The sequence below is a fragment of the Cydia strobilella genome, chromosome 1 (assembly GCF_947568885.1).
Source record: "Cydia strobilella chromosome 1, ilCydStro3.1, whole genome shotgun sequence".
Taxonomy (NCBI): Eukaryota; Metazoa; Arthropoda; class Insecta; order Lepidoptera; family Tortricidae; genus Cydia; species Cydia strobilella.
In genome coordinates this window covers 24,642,190-24,659,826 of record NC_086041.1, presented here as the reverse complement: position 1 = coordinate 24,659,826, position 17,637 = coordinate 24,642,190, and the positions used below count along the sequence as shown (strand labels likewise).

At 35.2% G+C, this 17,637-nt stretch overlaps 1 protein-coding gene across 1 annotated transcript; it reads right to left on the bottom strand.

The window, feature by feature from the left end:
• Positions 1–15,746: 15,746 nt before the first annotated feature.
• LOC134747870 (uncharacterized) lies at positions 15,747–16,617 on the bottom strand. The gene has a single exon (XM_063682545.1). The coding sequence runs from the start codon at positions 16,615–16,617 to the stop codon at positions 15,874–15,876; it is 744 nt and encodes a 247-aa protein (XP_063538615.1). The 3' UTR covers positions 15,747–15,873.
• Positions 16,618–17,637: the final 1,020 nt, after the last annotated feature.

The window sequence follows — 17,637 nt, the reverse complement described above, 5'->3', positions numbered from 1 at the left end:
GTTAGTCACTAAATTAGGATAGTGTAATAAGCTCTTTAGATCTATAAGTCTTTTCCCTCTCCATACACCCTAGATATACATACACCTAATAGTCAACCTTGATGCCAAATTTAAAGTTTCTAGATCTGGAAATTGGTTAGGTTTTTGATCTATAAATGAGTCAGACAGTCAAACGTTAATTTATCAACAACTGTTTGAGGTACATTTATGAAATTTTGTATTCTAGACAAGATAATGGGTTTGAATAAATGTGCCAATTTTTACATGTATGTAGGTTTAATTGATTTCAAATTTTAATGGGGTCAAAAGTAGCTCGAAATGGTTCGTGTTGAATGGTTTACAGACACGGTTGCTGAGTCGCCAGCAGTTCCTTTTTCTTCGAACTTGGCTGGACACTGTCTAGATCTGCTTATTATATAGGCTTTTTACATAATATTATTTATATGTTTTGACTATTAAGATCTGTTGAGGCAGTAACATTGTTTATCTAGTACACTTTCCGTAAACAAAGCAAAGTGCAATGATGCCTTCGTTTAGGTACTATTATTGAGAATCATAACTATCTTTACCTATTACGGTCCGTGCGTGGTTCACGGAACAATGGTGTTCCGGACATTTGAGAGGCGTGCGTGAAGCCGAAGCCAACACGTAGAGGCCGTCCTGACACTTTATTTATTTAAACTTTATTACACAGTAAAAAATATAGTGACAAAAGGCGGACTTAATGCTACACGGCATTCTCTACCAGTCAACCTTTAGGGCAAACAGAGAAGCATGGTGCGGGGTATGTAAAGAACACTAAAAACTTAATGAGATGTAAGGGGTAGGTACACCGGGTGGATACTGCCTATACAGGGCTACGGGATAAAAAAACGGACGCCTGCCTAATAAAACGCTATGCAATTTTATTTCCGCAGACGGTGACTCGCCCTCAAAAGATAACGCCCCTACCAAAAGCGACATCTAGAATGGCTCAAGTGCAACATCGGTGTAAGGTCAACATCGGTCACTGGACTTTAAACATATAGCCAACTCGCCACTTACGTTTCCACATATACCGTCGAGGCCGTAACTCTCGCGACTCCACTCTGGACGGCCGAGTAAGGCAAGCCAGAGGCAGAGAATCCTGTCCCACCCAGCCTCCTTCGGGTGATAGTACTGGGAGCACTCGGGTACGTGAGCTCCCCCCCAACAGCACGCCACAAGCTGAGGCCAATGTACCGATTTAAACACTTTATCTAGGTAAACGCCTATAGAAAAAATATGAAAGCTTTGAAGAATTGAGTGGATATTAAAAAAATCGTTATAGAAAGTTTTTTAAGTACGCATACCAAATGGGTAACAAATTTATAAACTTCACTAATTAGGCGGGTGTTGGCCCGAGTTTCATGTTTTCCTCTGAAACATCGTAAAGTTCTTCGAACTTCCTAATTTGAAACGGCCGTGAACGTTTTGTATGGACGTCAACGAACAGCGTTCTGCTAACAGCTGCTTACACCGATAAACTTAATTTAATAAAACGCCTTCGTGTCGAGGCACGTCGATGCCTATCGTTGATTGTTTATGATGATAACAATACGCATAATAAACGCAATTTCTCATTTTTTGAAGCACTATTATATAGTTAATCTTATACTATGACCTTTATAATGTCTGTAAGATTTAATTCCTAGATGTTTATTTTACATACTCCAGGAGTCGTAGCACGGTACGCTTATCACCATGCCTGTCACGTTCTAACAAGTATGTGAGTGCGAAAGTGACGGACTTAGTGATAAGGGAAACCATGCTGCGCGGGCAGGCTGACGTTATTTACTTGTCGTATTGTAAAATACAAATTTATCTTACAGTAGGTACGTTTTTAATATTGGGAGCAAGATATGTGCAAAATAAAATATTGCGTTTGTTAAGTAGATTAATTCAATAGGATAATTCAGGCTGTTTGACATTATGAGACCATTCAAAATAACATTGTTCGACATTATTATTTAAGAATAAAAAAAAAAACACCTGGGTCTTTTTCACACAAAAAGTGTACACGTAACGAAACGGAAATGTAAAAATTTTATGACTCCAATTAAAAAAAAATCGTTTATTTCAGACTTCATAATGGTCCATACATGTTAGTACTTAATACTATCTTAAGCAACTAAACTTAAATTATTATTATTAATATTAGTAATTTTGAAGTTAGAGTACATTAATTGAGAAAATGATTTAAATATTTACGAATATAGGAAATAACAACATTATCAGGTGAGATCGTGGTGAAACTAGTTCCGGTTCGTCACAAATGTGAAATTAATTATAAATTAAAAGTATTCTTATATACAGCCAGTAAAAGTATTGTTATAAGTGTTTTTGTTGTATGTTGTACGGGCCATGTACAATTTTTATATTGAAAATAATATCATAACCTTTTTAAAACAGGCTTAGATTATAAACTGTATAGAACACGTAATCGTTGAGGATAAAATATACGTGCAATTCGTCACAACAGCGTCTTTTTGACTACTACACATTTTTTACACAAAAATTTCGGTATAAATAAGTTACAAATCATTATACAATATTTTAATATACATTATGGAATATCCATTTAGGATTGTTAACGGTAAAACACGGTGAATTGTTAAAATAACAGCCAACAATAATTGTTTTTCATAATCCAAATGTTGGGACAGTGACTATGTGGAATCTAGGCTGAATATATATAAAAAAAACTAAAAATAACAAAGTTAGAAATGTATTTAATGTCACCCGTTAACCACGAACGCTGTAAAGGGTTCGAAACGTCGGGATGTAGTATAACTCAATATACGCGATATAATCCGTTTTCATCGTTTTATTTCATGTATTTAATGTACCAACGTATTTTTATTAATATTTCAATTTTAATGTGTAAATAATATGTACTTTATCCACTTTGATCTGAATGAGTATTTATAAAAATAAAATGAGTTGTGCTTTGTCAAATTTCGATTGTCTGCACTAATCTTTACAATTCCATATCGTCACAAAATCGTTCCAGTAATATATCACGTGACGATTCGGATGTAACGATTTACACCGGAAGAAATTAAAATTACAATATTAACTTGTCTGAACTAGTTCAACAGGGCAAATTTTCAGTTCTGGATAAACTACAAGTTTCTTAATGTTTATTTGTATTATACTAATGTTAATTGTCTCTACTTAACGACAATACTGTTACTTTACCGGAACACTTTTTTTGCACCATCACGACACAAGTTGACACAGCCACCTTTCGTCACCGTTATGAGGACATTAAAACAGTAGGTATCAAGGTGGCGGCGTTTAGTAAGAATTCTAATGTTGCCAGAATCGAAATATTAATGTTTTTAGAAGGATTTTGGGTAGACTAAGTAGTCGTCAAATTAGCTGTGACGAAACAGGAGTTTCCGGTACGTTCCACTGCCTTGGACGTAAGAAAAGTTGTTTTTATAAACTATGGACCACATTTACGTGTATATAAAGCACACATTTATGATCTAGACTCATCGAGTTGTCTGTGTGACCACATTAAATATTTATTATAATTTGTGTATATAATATTGTCTTCGGTTACCGCGATAGTTACTCATGAAATAAAACTATGAAAACGGATTATATCGCGTATATTGAATTTATAATACATCCCGACGTTTCGAACCCTTTACAGCGTTCGTGGTCAACGGGTGACTGAGGAAAAATTACAAAATGCAAAAATACCCTCATACTAAAATAATGAACAATCATAGACTATAAACTTTAAGGCTGGTTGTACATGCAAAATCGGTTCATAAGGCTAGTTATACACTACAATTATTTTCAAGTAAACACATACCTATATATATATATATATATATATATATATTAAGATATGTTTAATAACGTGGACATAATTGTCAATCGCTCTCGCAGACTTCCAAGATACAGGCTCAGCCTAGTTTGGAGTCTGATGGATATATCGATACACATGTAAACAACTTTTATGATAATAAACTATTTGTATTTGTATTTTGTATTTGTATATACGCGATAAAAACTACGCCGGCTTCAACCCTACACCACGGACCCGAGAAGATTTAGTTCCCTCCTAAATTGTAAGAGGGTATCCCAATATGGGACCGGCAACAAACTCGGCGGGACACATCTTTTCAAAACATATTATACTCAGAATGTCCAACATCATCCAACACTAAGGTCTCACAGTCTATGTCTCGCTTGCTCCTTTATCAGATGGACTACAGGATCCCAAGCTGGTGGTAGAGAAAAGCCATCTTCCCTATTAAAGTTTGGATATTTCATAATCTCAATGGCCTCGCGCAATATACGCGATATAATCCGTTTTCATAGTTTTATTTCTTGTGTATATATTTCAGTTTGCTTTTAAACGTAGCAGAGTCGACGTGGGATATCAAGAATTTTGCACTTTTCGTTTTCTTTTTAAGGATAAATCTATCAAATGAGAATATAATCGTTTTATAATTTTATTTTGAATGCCAAACACTTCTGGGATCAAACTTCATCACTCATATTATTCCCAAATAACAAGTAAAAAGTGAAATACAATTTTTTGAACCAGTGGGACAGTCAAATTTTACAATGTACATTTTATTTGAAAAACGCCCACGTGTGGAAATATCATCTTAACTAAATGTTAAGAAAGGGTGTTTTGGGGTAAGTTGAAAGCAGGGGTACGACAAAAAGTAATCCGTAATTCCGAATCATGTGTAACATTTTTAATGTATGCAACAATGTTCCAACTGCCATTTAGTTGTGCGTTGCTCAGTCAAGTGTTCAATTCCAACTGAAGTCGTAACGTGTGTGGTGATATTATCGTCATCTACTCGACGATTTTTAATCTTACCCCTTCGCCTGTAACTTCTACCAGAAAGGGATTCAAGTGTTTTAAGCGTTAACTTACGTATTATTTTAAAATTTCATATGACTCGTCTATATTATACACTATGTTTAATCGGTGATTAAAAGTTGAAAAATATTGATTACCAACCTAAATAGAATACAATACACGAGAACTCATGCAATTTACTTCACTATGTAATTTATTACGGCTAATTACAATATAAAAATAACGTAGAATTGTCGAATTTAAACTGTTGTGAGACATAAATACTAACATTAAATAATTACATGGTTTACACTAAAACAAGTTAGTCTAAACCGTGTAACTGTTTAACTTAGAATAATTGTGTTAGGGCTACATAAAAATGTGATCGCCATCGATGACTATATTTAAAAACTTGGTTCCTGATCACCGATTAATACAATAGTTTGACATGCAGTGTATGTCAATAGCAATGTCAAGCAATATAAAAACTATGGCAACCCACTGAGCCGAGCAAAAAGCAGCAATGTACATCAAAGTAGCCAAAATAGCAAAAACGGAACCTTTATAGTTTCATAATATCCGTCTGTCTGTCCGTATGTCACCGCCATTGTACGAAATGGAACTTAGGTGTATTTTGTGATCTCCTAGAGTTAGACCAAGAGAAGTTTGGAACGATTTCGATAGCATACGCAGTGCAAGTGTTATTTATACGTCATAATTTCATAGAAGTTTAAAATAACACTGCGTGTGCTATCCAAATCACTGCAGACTTATCTTGGTCTAACTCTACTTAGTTTAGAAGTTAAAATTTATAAAAAATATATTTTGAGTATTGCAATATTGCAGTAGGTATAAAATTATAAAAACGTTATTCATGTTATCAAAAACCGGCCAAGTGCGAGTCGGACTCGCGTTCCAAGGGTTCCGTATATTACACAATTTAATTACACAATTTATTTTTTATGTGAAACGTGAGTGAAATGTCTTTAAAAAACCCGTAGGGGTCGGATCAAATACCAAGTAGTTAAGTCCGACTCACGCTTGACTGCGATTTCTAATAGGTTTTCCTGTAATCTATAGGTAAATATCTATTTTGTTTATATTTTTCAAAATATAAGACCCAGTAGTTTATGAGATAGAGGAGAATGGTCATTTTTCGCCTATTTTCTTGAATAACTTCTAAATTGTTTATCCTAAAATTATAAAAAATATATATTTGAGATTCTCACAATGAGCTCTTTCATTTGATATATAACACGATATAGTCTGAAAAACTTTATTTTTTAATTTCCTCATTTACCCCCCAAAAGTGGCCCCCATGTTTAAAATTCATTTGTTTGCGTTACACGTCCGTCTTTGGGTCACAAACGTACATATGTATACCAAATTTTAACTTAATTGGTCCAGTACTTTCGGAGAAAATAGGCTGTGACAGACGAACAGACAGACAGACAGACGCACGAGTGATCCTATAAGGGTTCCGTTTTTTCCTTTTGAGGTACGGAACTCTAAAAATGTTCTAATTTTAAGATATTGACGTGTAAACTTTACCTACTTTGTTTTAAAATAAAGAATCAGATTTTTTTTATTATAAAAAAATATGTTTAGGAGGAGCGATAACAGCGAGGAGGGATAAAAAAGGGCAGTTTGACCTGACACCTCCCGTCCCCACACGGCCTTGGTCAAGGCGATGCTATGTCCAGAACGTGTGCGAAATAATAATAAATTCAATTGGGTGTAAGGCTTTATCCATGCTCGACTATGCTCTGACCTATTTTATTGACTAAATCGTAAGCCACGCAAAAGTCCCTCTGGCTTGGGATCTAAGCTATTTTGAACGCTAACTTAATTAAAGCTGTTTTGGAAAGCCGAGAGAAGGATCATTAAATTACCAAGTTTGTACTTCGATCACTTCAATTTATTGCGTTAGCTTAATAAAAATATTAGCTCTTAAAATAGATGGCTTACAAGCTAAACTATATAGGATTAAACTATATAGGAACAAACACAAAATTAAAAAAAATAGACAGATAAAATGATTATTAGCAGGTTGTTAGTTTGACAGACCGCAGACGTATGTGAATAACACCATATTGTATTCAACTGTTGAAGTTTATGTTGTGTTTATGTGTCTGTTAGATGTACGGTGTAGTATTGATTGAGAGCATTAACCAAAAATAGTCACATTGTTACCCTATTTGGTAAAATCTTAAGCTATATCAAGCACTCTTGGTCACTGAAAATTAAGGTTCCTAGCTTTATCCATAATAATCCATAACAAAGTTGCGTCGAGAGAAGGACGTGCCTTTGTTTGTAAGTGTTCGACTTGACGGGAGCGCAGTCATAGCCCCCACAAGCATATAATGTAGCTATATAATGTTCCTAACCAAAGTCAATTTCAGACCAAACTAATTTATTCTAAACCAAACTAGTGCATTTTATGCGATAAGTGTATTTTTTGTTGTTTTACGATGATGGTTGTGTTATCTAGCTGTGAGATGTATAACTAGGTTATGTTAAGCCTTTAATCCTGAGTTGGCTCGCCAGTGATCGCTACATGCAAGCCGGATGCCGACATAAGCCCATAATTGATTTTACACGATGCTGCCCAAGATGCAATTGTTGCATGCTTTGAAGAGATGCAAAACAAGTGTGTTCAATGAAAGTTTTCAGCAGCGGCAGGTATTTGATATGATGTTGATGATTATAAATTGCCATAGTTATTACCATAGTTCTATAACTATTACAGACTATAGCATTGTAGGGAATTAGATACAATACATTAATGTATTCTCAATAGAGTCATAATCAAAATATTTGTAAGGATCTATAAAGAAACGAACAGAAAACACCCGTTTAGATTATGTCACCTATAATATTATGTACATTTGATCCATTATCCAGTACCTATAAATATTTCGATAGAAGTACTACGTCACAGAATATATAATAGTACTAGGTACAGAAGATTCACTCCCTATCAAAACGCTACGCGCAAGGCGGCGCAAGCGCGTGCATCAGGCGTGCGTTCCGTGGCGGTGCGCGGCAATTACTATGGCAAAACCTCAAAATTGAGGCGGCCGCAGATACTTGTAGCAACGCGACAAAATCGCGGAGTGAGACACTCCTGGCTACAGTATAAATAAATAGACAGCAGTTTAAAATAATACGTTTAACATTTTTATTAAAAATATTTATGTAAGGTATAGCAACCTTAATGAATGAAAGTAATTTTGAGTCATAAAAAGTTGACAAACCCACCTTGACATTTCTCTGTTTGGCCCTATGGTTGACTGGCAGAGAATGCCATGATTTAGATTTAAATTTATATATTTCAGGATAAAAATTACACTATAAATTTGCATCAATGTCAAAATTATGCTTATCTTCTTATCATGATAATAAAGTTTAAAATATATAAAAAGTATAACATTTATACGATAACGCGGTAATTTCATGAAATACACGCTCACAACTGCCAGTTTACCCTTTCTTATTCTGAATAGGAGAATAGGTACATGTAATTTCATTTTTACAAATATTTATTCACGGTGTTGAATTAGGTAAGTTCGTTGTCACGTCCAACTTGCCCCAACGGGGTTAAGTAAACATCACAGAAACTAATTAGTGTAGAAAATTCACGTGGGACCAAAACAGTGTAATATGAGCGAAGTACAGTTTGATGTTGCGCTCACAAAATTAGGGAAGTTTAGGGCCAAAGTCGAGCTCGCCCCTAACAAGTTAATTTAAACTGCCCGAGTAATTTGCACAGAACTGTGACTCTAATTCAATTTGTTACAAGGTAGGCAAACAACGCGTGGCCGAGGCTCTCGCAATTTTGTTCATTGTCTAATGACCTGCCTCATTCTTACTGCTCGACATACATATAAATTAGATTGTTCTTTTTTACGCTTTTGCAATTAGCAATGTGAAATTTCACGCTATTACCGCTGTGAAAACAAACGCCAAGACAAAACACTTAGTTTTATTTGGTTCTAATGAAAGTAAATATAACATTAACTAAACGGTCTATTTTAATCACTAAGTAGCTATAATATATCCATATCTAACGGCATAACGGCATTCCTTACATGAAAAAGTCTTGGAATTGTTTATAGGAAACAAAAACCTCGACACAAGCTAAGCGGTACGTTGACAACTCGCAGCAACCACACTTCCAACTGGTTGCCATCGGCGCTGGGACGGAGTTTCTGATTCGGTCGGTAGGTAAGTATGACACCAAGAATACTGCGCTCCATGGCTCTCTCTTGCAGTTTTCCATAAAATGCTTTAAGTATTTGCCAATCGTAGATCGATTTTTTTCAGTCATATATAAATAATAAATAAATATTTGACATTAGTACATAGATAGCCCCAAACCAAACAAAGTTATGGGCACTAGGCGAATATAAACGAGTATAATTCATATTTTTAGAGAGAGTAGTAGAAGCAATACTTACTTATAGAGAATACAATACGGACTGACATAGTTAACAAATACTCGACATAACCTGGTTTAGAATGTGTTTGTCAGCTGAATATTCTTAATTAATTTCTATCTCAAGCTGAAAATAGCAGCTTTTATCTCATATTATGCCATAACCTGGAAACACAATTTCGAGATCACGTTTTCTCGTGCTTTGAATCAATTTCCGATATTATAATTCAATTTGTTTCACCCCGTGTCTTAAAAGCACTGTATTTTCGTCGTAAAATAAATAAGAGACTTTAATAATACTTACCTGTAGGAACTAAGAGGTTTTATTTTGTAAATACTACATGTAGTGTGTTCCACGTCTAAATGTATATTTTTCGAAGATAATAAAACGTTACATGTAAATTTACTTGTAAAATGTCTTTCTCAAAAATGTCCGGTAGAATTAAAATGACTGCTTAAAATTAGGTGGCGAAGTGCATGGTTTAGTCCACGGAATACAAAAAACTAGGTTTAGTCAAATACTAAAAAGTTAAAAATTTATGCAGGCTCAAATACGTGACAATTTTTTTGCATACAACTGCTATTATTTGTCGCGGCGCGGCCCAAGCTTTAAAAAAAGTTTGTTCGTGTGTTTGAAACAGGGATTCGGAACCGGTTTTTTGCAAAAACTTCGAGATAACCATATATTTAGAATTATTTTATACTCCAGATGTAGGACTCAGTTGTGTTTTTAGGTAACGACTTCGTATTATTAGATTGCCCAATTAAAAATTAAATAATTAACAAAGAACGAAAAAATACCGGTTTCGTTCCCATACAAAAAATACCGGCATCCGATCCCTGGTATGAAATAGCTTGAAAAATATTTTTGAACTAAAGAAAGGCGGTTTTTAAAATTAATTTTCATGCAGTTAAATACATACAAATAAATTTAACGAGTTTAAAGGAATCTAAGTTGAATGATATATAATATGTTTTCAGAAAAATGAAGAGGTAATACTGATCACCTATGTGTGATTCTTAAATTGTGTCAAGAAATTTTTTTTTTCATAAAAGGTTTTATTTTTCACATTTTGTTACATATATCAAAAGTACATACAAAAACAATTTTTTGATGCATATGGCCAAGCTTAATACCATCAGGAAAGGTAAATAAAATGAGTACATAAACACGGTTGTGACAAAGTGTCGTGACATTTCGGCATTTTGGCTGCCAACTCCACTATTTTGATTTATATAATAATTGTTACATAGCCTAAGTCACTCCTATGACTACGACAAACCTAATGACAGCTCATAGGTTGAAATCTGTCAAACTATAAAGGCGTGACAAAGAATTCGATACACGTCATACATACATACATACAAGCGAAAATCATTTTTCTGCTTTGGCAGTCGGGAAATACCTAATAGCAAATTATCTATAGCTTATAAAAATTCGTTTATAAATAGTGCCAGTGCCTCTAGATTAATCAAACGAATTAAGAATGTCACGACCACGTGTCTATATGTCACAAACGAGGACTCAAAAGTCCGTGGTGGTGACAGATTTTTGAGGCCACGGTCGTGATAATTTGGAACATGTTCGGTATTACATAAAACCCGGCCAAGTGCGAGTCGGACTCGCCCACCACCCTCCGTACTTTTTTAGTATTTGTTGTTATAGCGGCAACAGATATACATAATCTGTGAAAATTTCAACTGTCTAGCTATCACGGTTCATGAGATACAGCCTGGTGACAGACAGACTGACAGACGGACAGACGGACAGACAGACAGGCGGACAGCGGAGTCTTAGTAATAGGGTCCCGTTTTTACCCTTTGGGTACGGAACCCTAAAAATTACCTTTGACTGCTAATGTTAAATAATTAGCTTAATCTGCAATGTATGAGGTATAGTTGGTCAAGCAAATCTTGTCAGTAAATAGGAACAAAGAAAACCATACTCATCCTTTTCTTATGGGTGGTAGTACTAGTGTGAGACATAGTATGATTCCCTCTGTCCATGTTTGAAATGAGACAGTCCCTTGACAAACTATATATCTTATGTTACAAACAATAAAGTGCAACTGGCACTTACTTTTAAAACTCAAACACGGCGGTGACGCGTTAAGGTTGACTGCTTTTTTTGTCACATGAATACAAAGAAATAATTTTCGATAAAACTGCTCCCTTTAGCCATTTGCAAATCTGACAACAACACAGTGTTGCTGTTCTTAACCCTAGAGTAGTCGCGCCGCGCCTCTCCGAGTAACGCGAGTGCTCGCGTAGGGAGCGTTTTGCCGCCCATAATTAACATGATTTTTTGTTTAATATAGTAACTAAATCACTTTGTAATCATTTTTATGGGAATAAATAAACCAAATACCTACTGTTAGACAAAAGTAACTTTTGTTAAAGTTTAATACTTAAGTTTAGTACAAAAAAAAAATATTTGGAAATCTTGGGTAAACATTTTCGAATTTTAACACGGCCTTTGCCTTAGCTTACATAAAAAAAACAAAAATTGTTATTTTTAACAAAATTAAAGGTTTTGACGTATCTTCTATATACATTTTAGCAAAACAGTCCTGGTACATGGGTATAGAATGTACGTTGCACAGTAACTTTGCACATATATTATATCGTGCTCTTTTTGGACTTCCTATTTTCCTTAGATGGGCATAGTGCACATAATGTATCTTCTCTACCTGAGGGTATATTGTGATGTTCAGATGACACAAAATAGGAGATTTGGTTCCTCAATTGTTTCTGTAAAGTATTTACGTTAGTGCTTTTGATTATGTGTGGTACGAATTTCTTTCAAGGTTCATCACAATAACATGTGCTTAGTATTTTCAAGAAAAAAATATAATTGAGAGTAAATTAAATTTCATTATTTATTATTTTTACTTTGTTAACATCAAAACAATTTTAAACTTATTAAAAACTAATAATACTTGAGAAAAAAAACGCACCCAAATTTTACTTACGTGAGTAGTCGTGCGGTGAGCAATTTGCCGCCAAACGCGACACAGCGGCAACAACATTTGCTTCCTGAAATCACCCATGCAGGAAATTTCCTCAGGAAAATAGAGAGGTAAAGACGGGGGCCCAGCTTCTGGACGTATGGCCTTGACAAACGAACCGATTTCAAGTAATCACAGTTTTTTCGCCACCGGCGGCAAAATGACTGCACTCTAGGGAAAACTTTTAAAAGGCTGCCAGTAGTAAAGATAATTTACTACCGAGTACCACATGTTTATATTACCACGCGCGGCGGTGACACGAAAACTGATCACAATGTATGTTATTTAAAATTATATGAAGTCGTTATATATCCATACAATTTTTAAACAGTGTTGTAGAACAGGGATTAGAGTTTTATATTTGATATAAACTATTACAAAATCATTTCATGTTTTTTCAAAAATAAAAAAAAAACAAATATCACAAAATCCGGGGAAGTCAATAGGAAATATCACTTTCCGTGACATTTCGAACTTGTAACTTTTTTTAAATATGTTTTTAATACTCCTAGGACGACAATACATTTAGGTTGACATGAAACTAGAGGTAAATTGTTGAGTATATCGATATAGTTTACTTATTTTCCCCTTACATGTATCACCCGTATTGTACTTTTTGACATGTCATTTTGACATTAAAGATGTTGATTGATTGATTGATTAATATGTATATATTGCTGATATTGAATAATGATGCTTTCGATATTGTTATTTTTTGCAACATTTTAGAGAAAAGCACTAGGTATATTTGAACAGGCTCGAATAATGTTTACTAGCTTCGTATGAATTTAAACGGACTTCTGAGGTCGTATGTTCGTTATTACCTAATAGGATTATGCGGTTCGGGAACTCTACCATCTGTAGTCAAATAAACAAATATTATGAAATAAATAAATATCATACTATATCATATCATGAAAATTTTCCATTTAAACAAAAATTACATACTCGTATAACGTATTACGTACATAGGTTAAGCAATATTGAAAAATGCCGGTAGTCGTGAACCAGCTTGACAGTGACGTTTTGTTTGACACTTCAAAAATCAGCGTTTTGTTTTTACGTAACTTTGGATGATAATATTGCAAATGAAAGAAAGTAGTAGTATTTAGTTCATGTACATTAGAAACTTAAGCTTCATAAATTAGGTATTTTTTACCACTTCGTGCCAAAGTGCCAATAAATAGGGGAACCTGTGCCTGCCCCTACAGTTCACGCATATTCCCTTTAAATATTGTTCACCGCACCAGCTCGTAAAGGTTCTCTTTATTCTTCAAAAGTTGCATTTTATCCACAAGGGTTTCAATGGGTATCAAAGTTTGTTTAATGCAATGCTCAAGAATCCCACTTTTGGAGTTTCAATATTCAAGTATTTTGCTTGCTCGCGTATCAATATTAGCACAGCAACTTTGCCCCCTTGTAAAACAAATAACAAATCAGTTTTGACTACATATTATTCTATTAGTTTATTGGTGATTCTATTATTGAAGTTTAATCCTGGCAGGCAATAAAATTTAAAGACATAATCATTGTTTGTTCTCTCGATAAAATATTAAGCTACCTGGAAGACCGTTTATCCCCAGAGTCATCAAACACAAATAAATGAGAAAATATGGTAATCCCATAATACTCAGCGAGGGCAAAGACGCGAGATCATTCAATAAGAGCCAGTGGCGCGGCAGGACGTGCGACGCGATTACCCAATCCTAAACAAACATTTGAGGAATCGCTCCACTTCACGGGAAAAATCGAGAATTGCTATCTCTATACGCATATAGCCTTCACACAGTCAGTATTATTGTATTCACTCCAGATAGATTGACTGACTATCTGATTAATTCCCACAGAGCCGTAGCCTGTAATCTACTAAAGCCAGAAAGTTGAAATTTAGACTTAAGGTTAATTATATACTCGTAACTTGTACAAGTCATGTCATGTCAAGTCAAAAGTTTGCGATATTTTGAGTTAAACATGTGTATGGAGACGATGTCTTAAGGGGCCCACTGACTATCAGTCCGCCGGACGATATCGGCCTGTCAGTTGTTCGGAGCTGTCAAATTTTTGTTCTAACTGACAGGCCGATATCGTCCGGCGGACTGATAGTCAGTGGGCCCCTTTATACGTCGAAACTTAATGCGTAGAGGCGTAGAGTATTGGTAGAGTAGGTAGTTACAAAAAGAAAGTAAAAATCGTGTTAGCGTTTTTTGATAAGATAAAGATAAGATAATATTTATTTCATTTAAAAATATCCAATTATAACAATCATAAAACACTTAAATAGCACGTAAATATTGTAAATATACTAATATGGTTTTAAAAAGTAAACAAAGTTTACTTAACATTGAATATTAAATCTTGTCAGCAATAATTGTGACTGGCTCTAACATATTTTACATCAATACCTAAACTAAGTAACTAACTATCTTAATCTTAGGTATTTCGTGTTAGTAGGTCAATGTAGTGTAACTGATGTGCTTATTGGGCAAAAACAATAAAGATTATATTAGTAACAAAAACGTATGTAGGAGGTAAACGCCTCTTAAGTATAAGATAATTTAATTATTGTACTACTAAATACATAGTTGGAGCATCCTGTACTCGGGCGAATAGACCGGTTCGGCCAAGCAAGACGGCCCGGCCGGCCGGCACAACAATAGCAAAACAAAACGCTGTTTCGGCGCTCGGTGTAATGATGTCGATTTTAATAATTTATAAACAGCTGATAAATAGTTTAAGTATATAATATTGTCTTCGGTTACCGCGATAGTTACTCATGAAATAAAACTGTGAAAGCGATATAATCCGTTTTCATAGTTTTATTTCATAGTTTAAGTATAGTTATTATGTACAATTTAACAATTTGTTATGTTTTTGTATAAGATGTCTTGTCTTGGAATGTGGTATCGAGACAAACCCTACGGGTTTAACGATACTTTGTAAATTAGTTAGATATTGTTGTTGTAATTACTTAAATAAATAAAAATAAATAAATAAAATAAAATAACTTTGTAGGTCGAGCAATAAGCGGGACAACTAAATGCTAACCTAAGTAGCAGAATGATTATTTATAACAAACAATAGGTAAGTAGGTAAAGTGAGCGAACTATATTATACAAAAAGCAACTGGTGACATGGAGAAAGTGACATAATATTTTTAAATACTATTGCTATACTTAGCGCTCTAGGCACCCTCATAGTCTATAGAACTTAAGTATCTAGTTTGCGCATTTTTCCTCGCTGGGCACTGCTCGTCTCCGGTTGTATGGTTGGACGGTTTCTTAAAGCGCTGACATGTAGAACATTTTGAAGGCTCACTCCTTGCACACTCCTTGATACTGTGCCCTGACGATCCGCAATGTCCACATGTGGACATGGTTGTGTGTGTATCTTTGCAGAACTTAGCCGAATGTCCATATTATTGACAGAAATAGCATAAGGTCAAAAGGGCGAAGTCTCGTACAGGACAGGAAGACCAATTTATATATACATGCTGCTGCTGTATAAGCATTCTCCTGATTTCGGCTGAACATTCCAAAATATAGTTGCAGGTAGAAATGTCCTTTTTGCCTGATTTATGACTGAGTTTGACTGAGTTCATAAAAAACATCTCTGGAGAAGTTAGGTTGCGGGTCTAGTATGTTTTGTTCGAATATACAGTCAAACACATCTTTTTCGGGCATGTTCGTCGGTATCCCCAGTAAAATTATCTTGGGTCTCCGTTTCGCAGTGTCTTCTAGTTTCAGTCCTGATTGTTGGAGCTGCTGGGACGCTTTGAGCTTTTCGAGGTCGTCCTTTCTATCGGTGCTAATTATGACACCACCATTTTTTGTCTTTCTCATACCACGAACATGTAGTTTGAGGGCTTCGGGCTTGATTAAGTTTTGGACCAGTTTTTTAGTATCCTCACTGGATTTCTCCTTATCGGCGGGGTAAATTGCGATGCTACTGGTTTTGGTTGGCACCACAGTGGAAGTTTTTCCGGTTCTGACCATGTCGGCGAAGGATTGCGTCACTTCGATAGTTTTAGGTGCTTCTTGCAGGTACTGCTTAAGTTCATGAAGTTGGGTGCTATAGTCTCTTTGCTGGGTTAAGGTCTTCACTTGGGAATGACAAAGTAAATAATTCATCTTGGCCGACTGGTATTGAACGGCTAGCTGCGAGACTCCACCCATGACGCTCTTTGTAAGGTTGCTTATTCTCAATTTTTGGTCCGTATTCAATTTACCTTCACCCGATATTGTGCAAATTTCATTGAGGCGCATTTCAATTTGGGTCAACCATCCTTGAATTTCAGCTGTTGAGACCGTTTCAGGCATATCCGATGGTGCTGACACTACAGGTGTTCTTTGGGCAGTTTACATGTCTACAGAATTTTTTTCTAAAGGTGGTGGGGTTCGTAATGTCCGTGAACTTCCATTAAACGCATCTTGACCACTCATTGCGGCGTTGAAAAATTGTACTCATTTCACACAGAGTCGGTATTACTCACGCGATAGTTCACAGTTTGCGAAAAGGGCTGACACTGATTTGGCACAGTTACACTTTTATTGTTGTGAATAATTAATAAATAAAAACTCAGATATAGCAGTTGACGCGACCGCCTTTGACGGCTTCTATGCAAACAAGATGTTCATATTATAGGGAGATAAGTAAGTATATATTTGAAACTGTGATCGTATGTTCATGAAAAGGGGAAAATGTACAGTTTCCTTGTGACAATTTTTTATAATATAAGTGAAGATATGCTATGAGATTTTTTAGTATGTAATTTAGTCCTTGAAAGACTCACTGCCCCATTTGCAATATTCATTCTATACAATTATCTAATAAAAATTGGTCATTTTTTGACCTCTCACAAATACATTTACACTAATGTTACACATCTGTTCATCCATTGTACACGTTAAGAAAAATTTCCAGGTACAAGTTTTCCGTTGTCCCCATCAAGAAAACTTGGCCGAACCGCAGTGAAGAATGTCGACATACATCACATGCTGTGGCGCTCTGACGCAATGAGGCAATAATTTTCTTTCCAGTAGTTACAGGCCAAATTTTTGCACGAACGTTGTTGCGGCAAGGTAGATATTGTCATGTTTTATGAGCATGCTTAGTTACGTAGGTTTAATTCGTCAAAATTTAGGGGTTTTTATTTTAACTTCGGTATTTTTAGGGGTATATTCCTAAGCTTTAATAATAATATTAATCGACACACCGTATGTTACACCCACGTAATAAGTCAGTTATAAGATTATACATCCCACGGAAGTGTGGAAGTCGAGGCTTCCTAAACGCCACAGATCTCCATAACCGCGAGGTGTGCAATCTGAGGAATTATC

What these genes read in the sequence shown, in the direction of transcription:
- LOC134747870 (XM_063682545.1), bottom strand. Translation starts at nt 16,617, where the DNA reads ATGCCTGAAACGGTCTCAACAGCTGAAATTCAAGGATGGTTGACCCAA.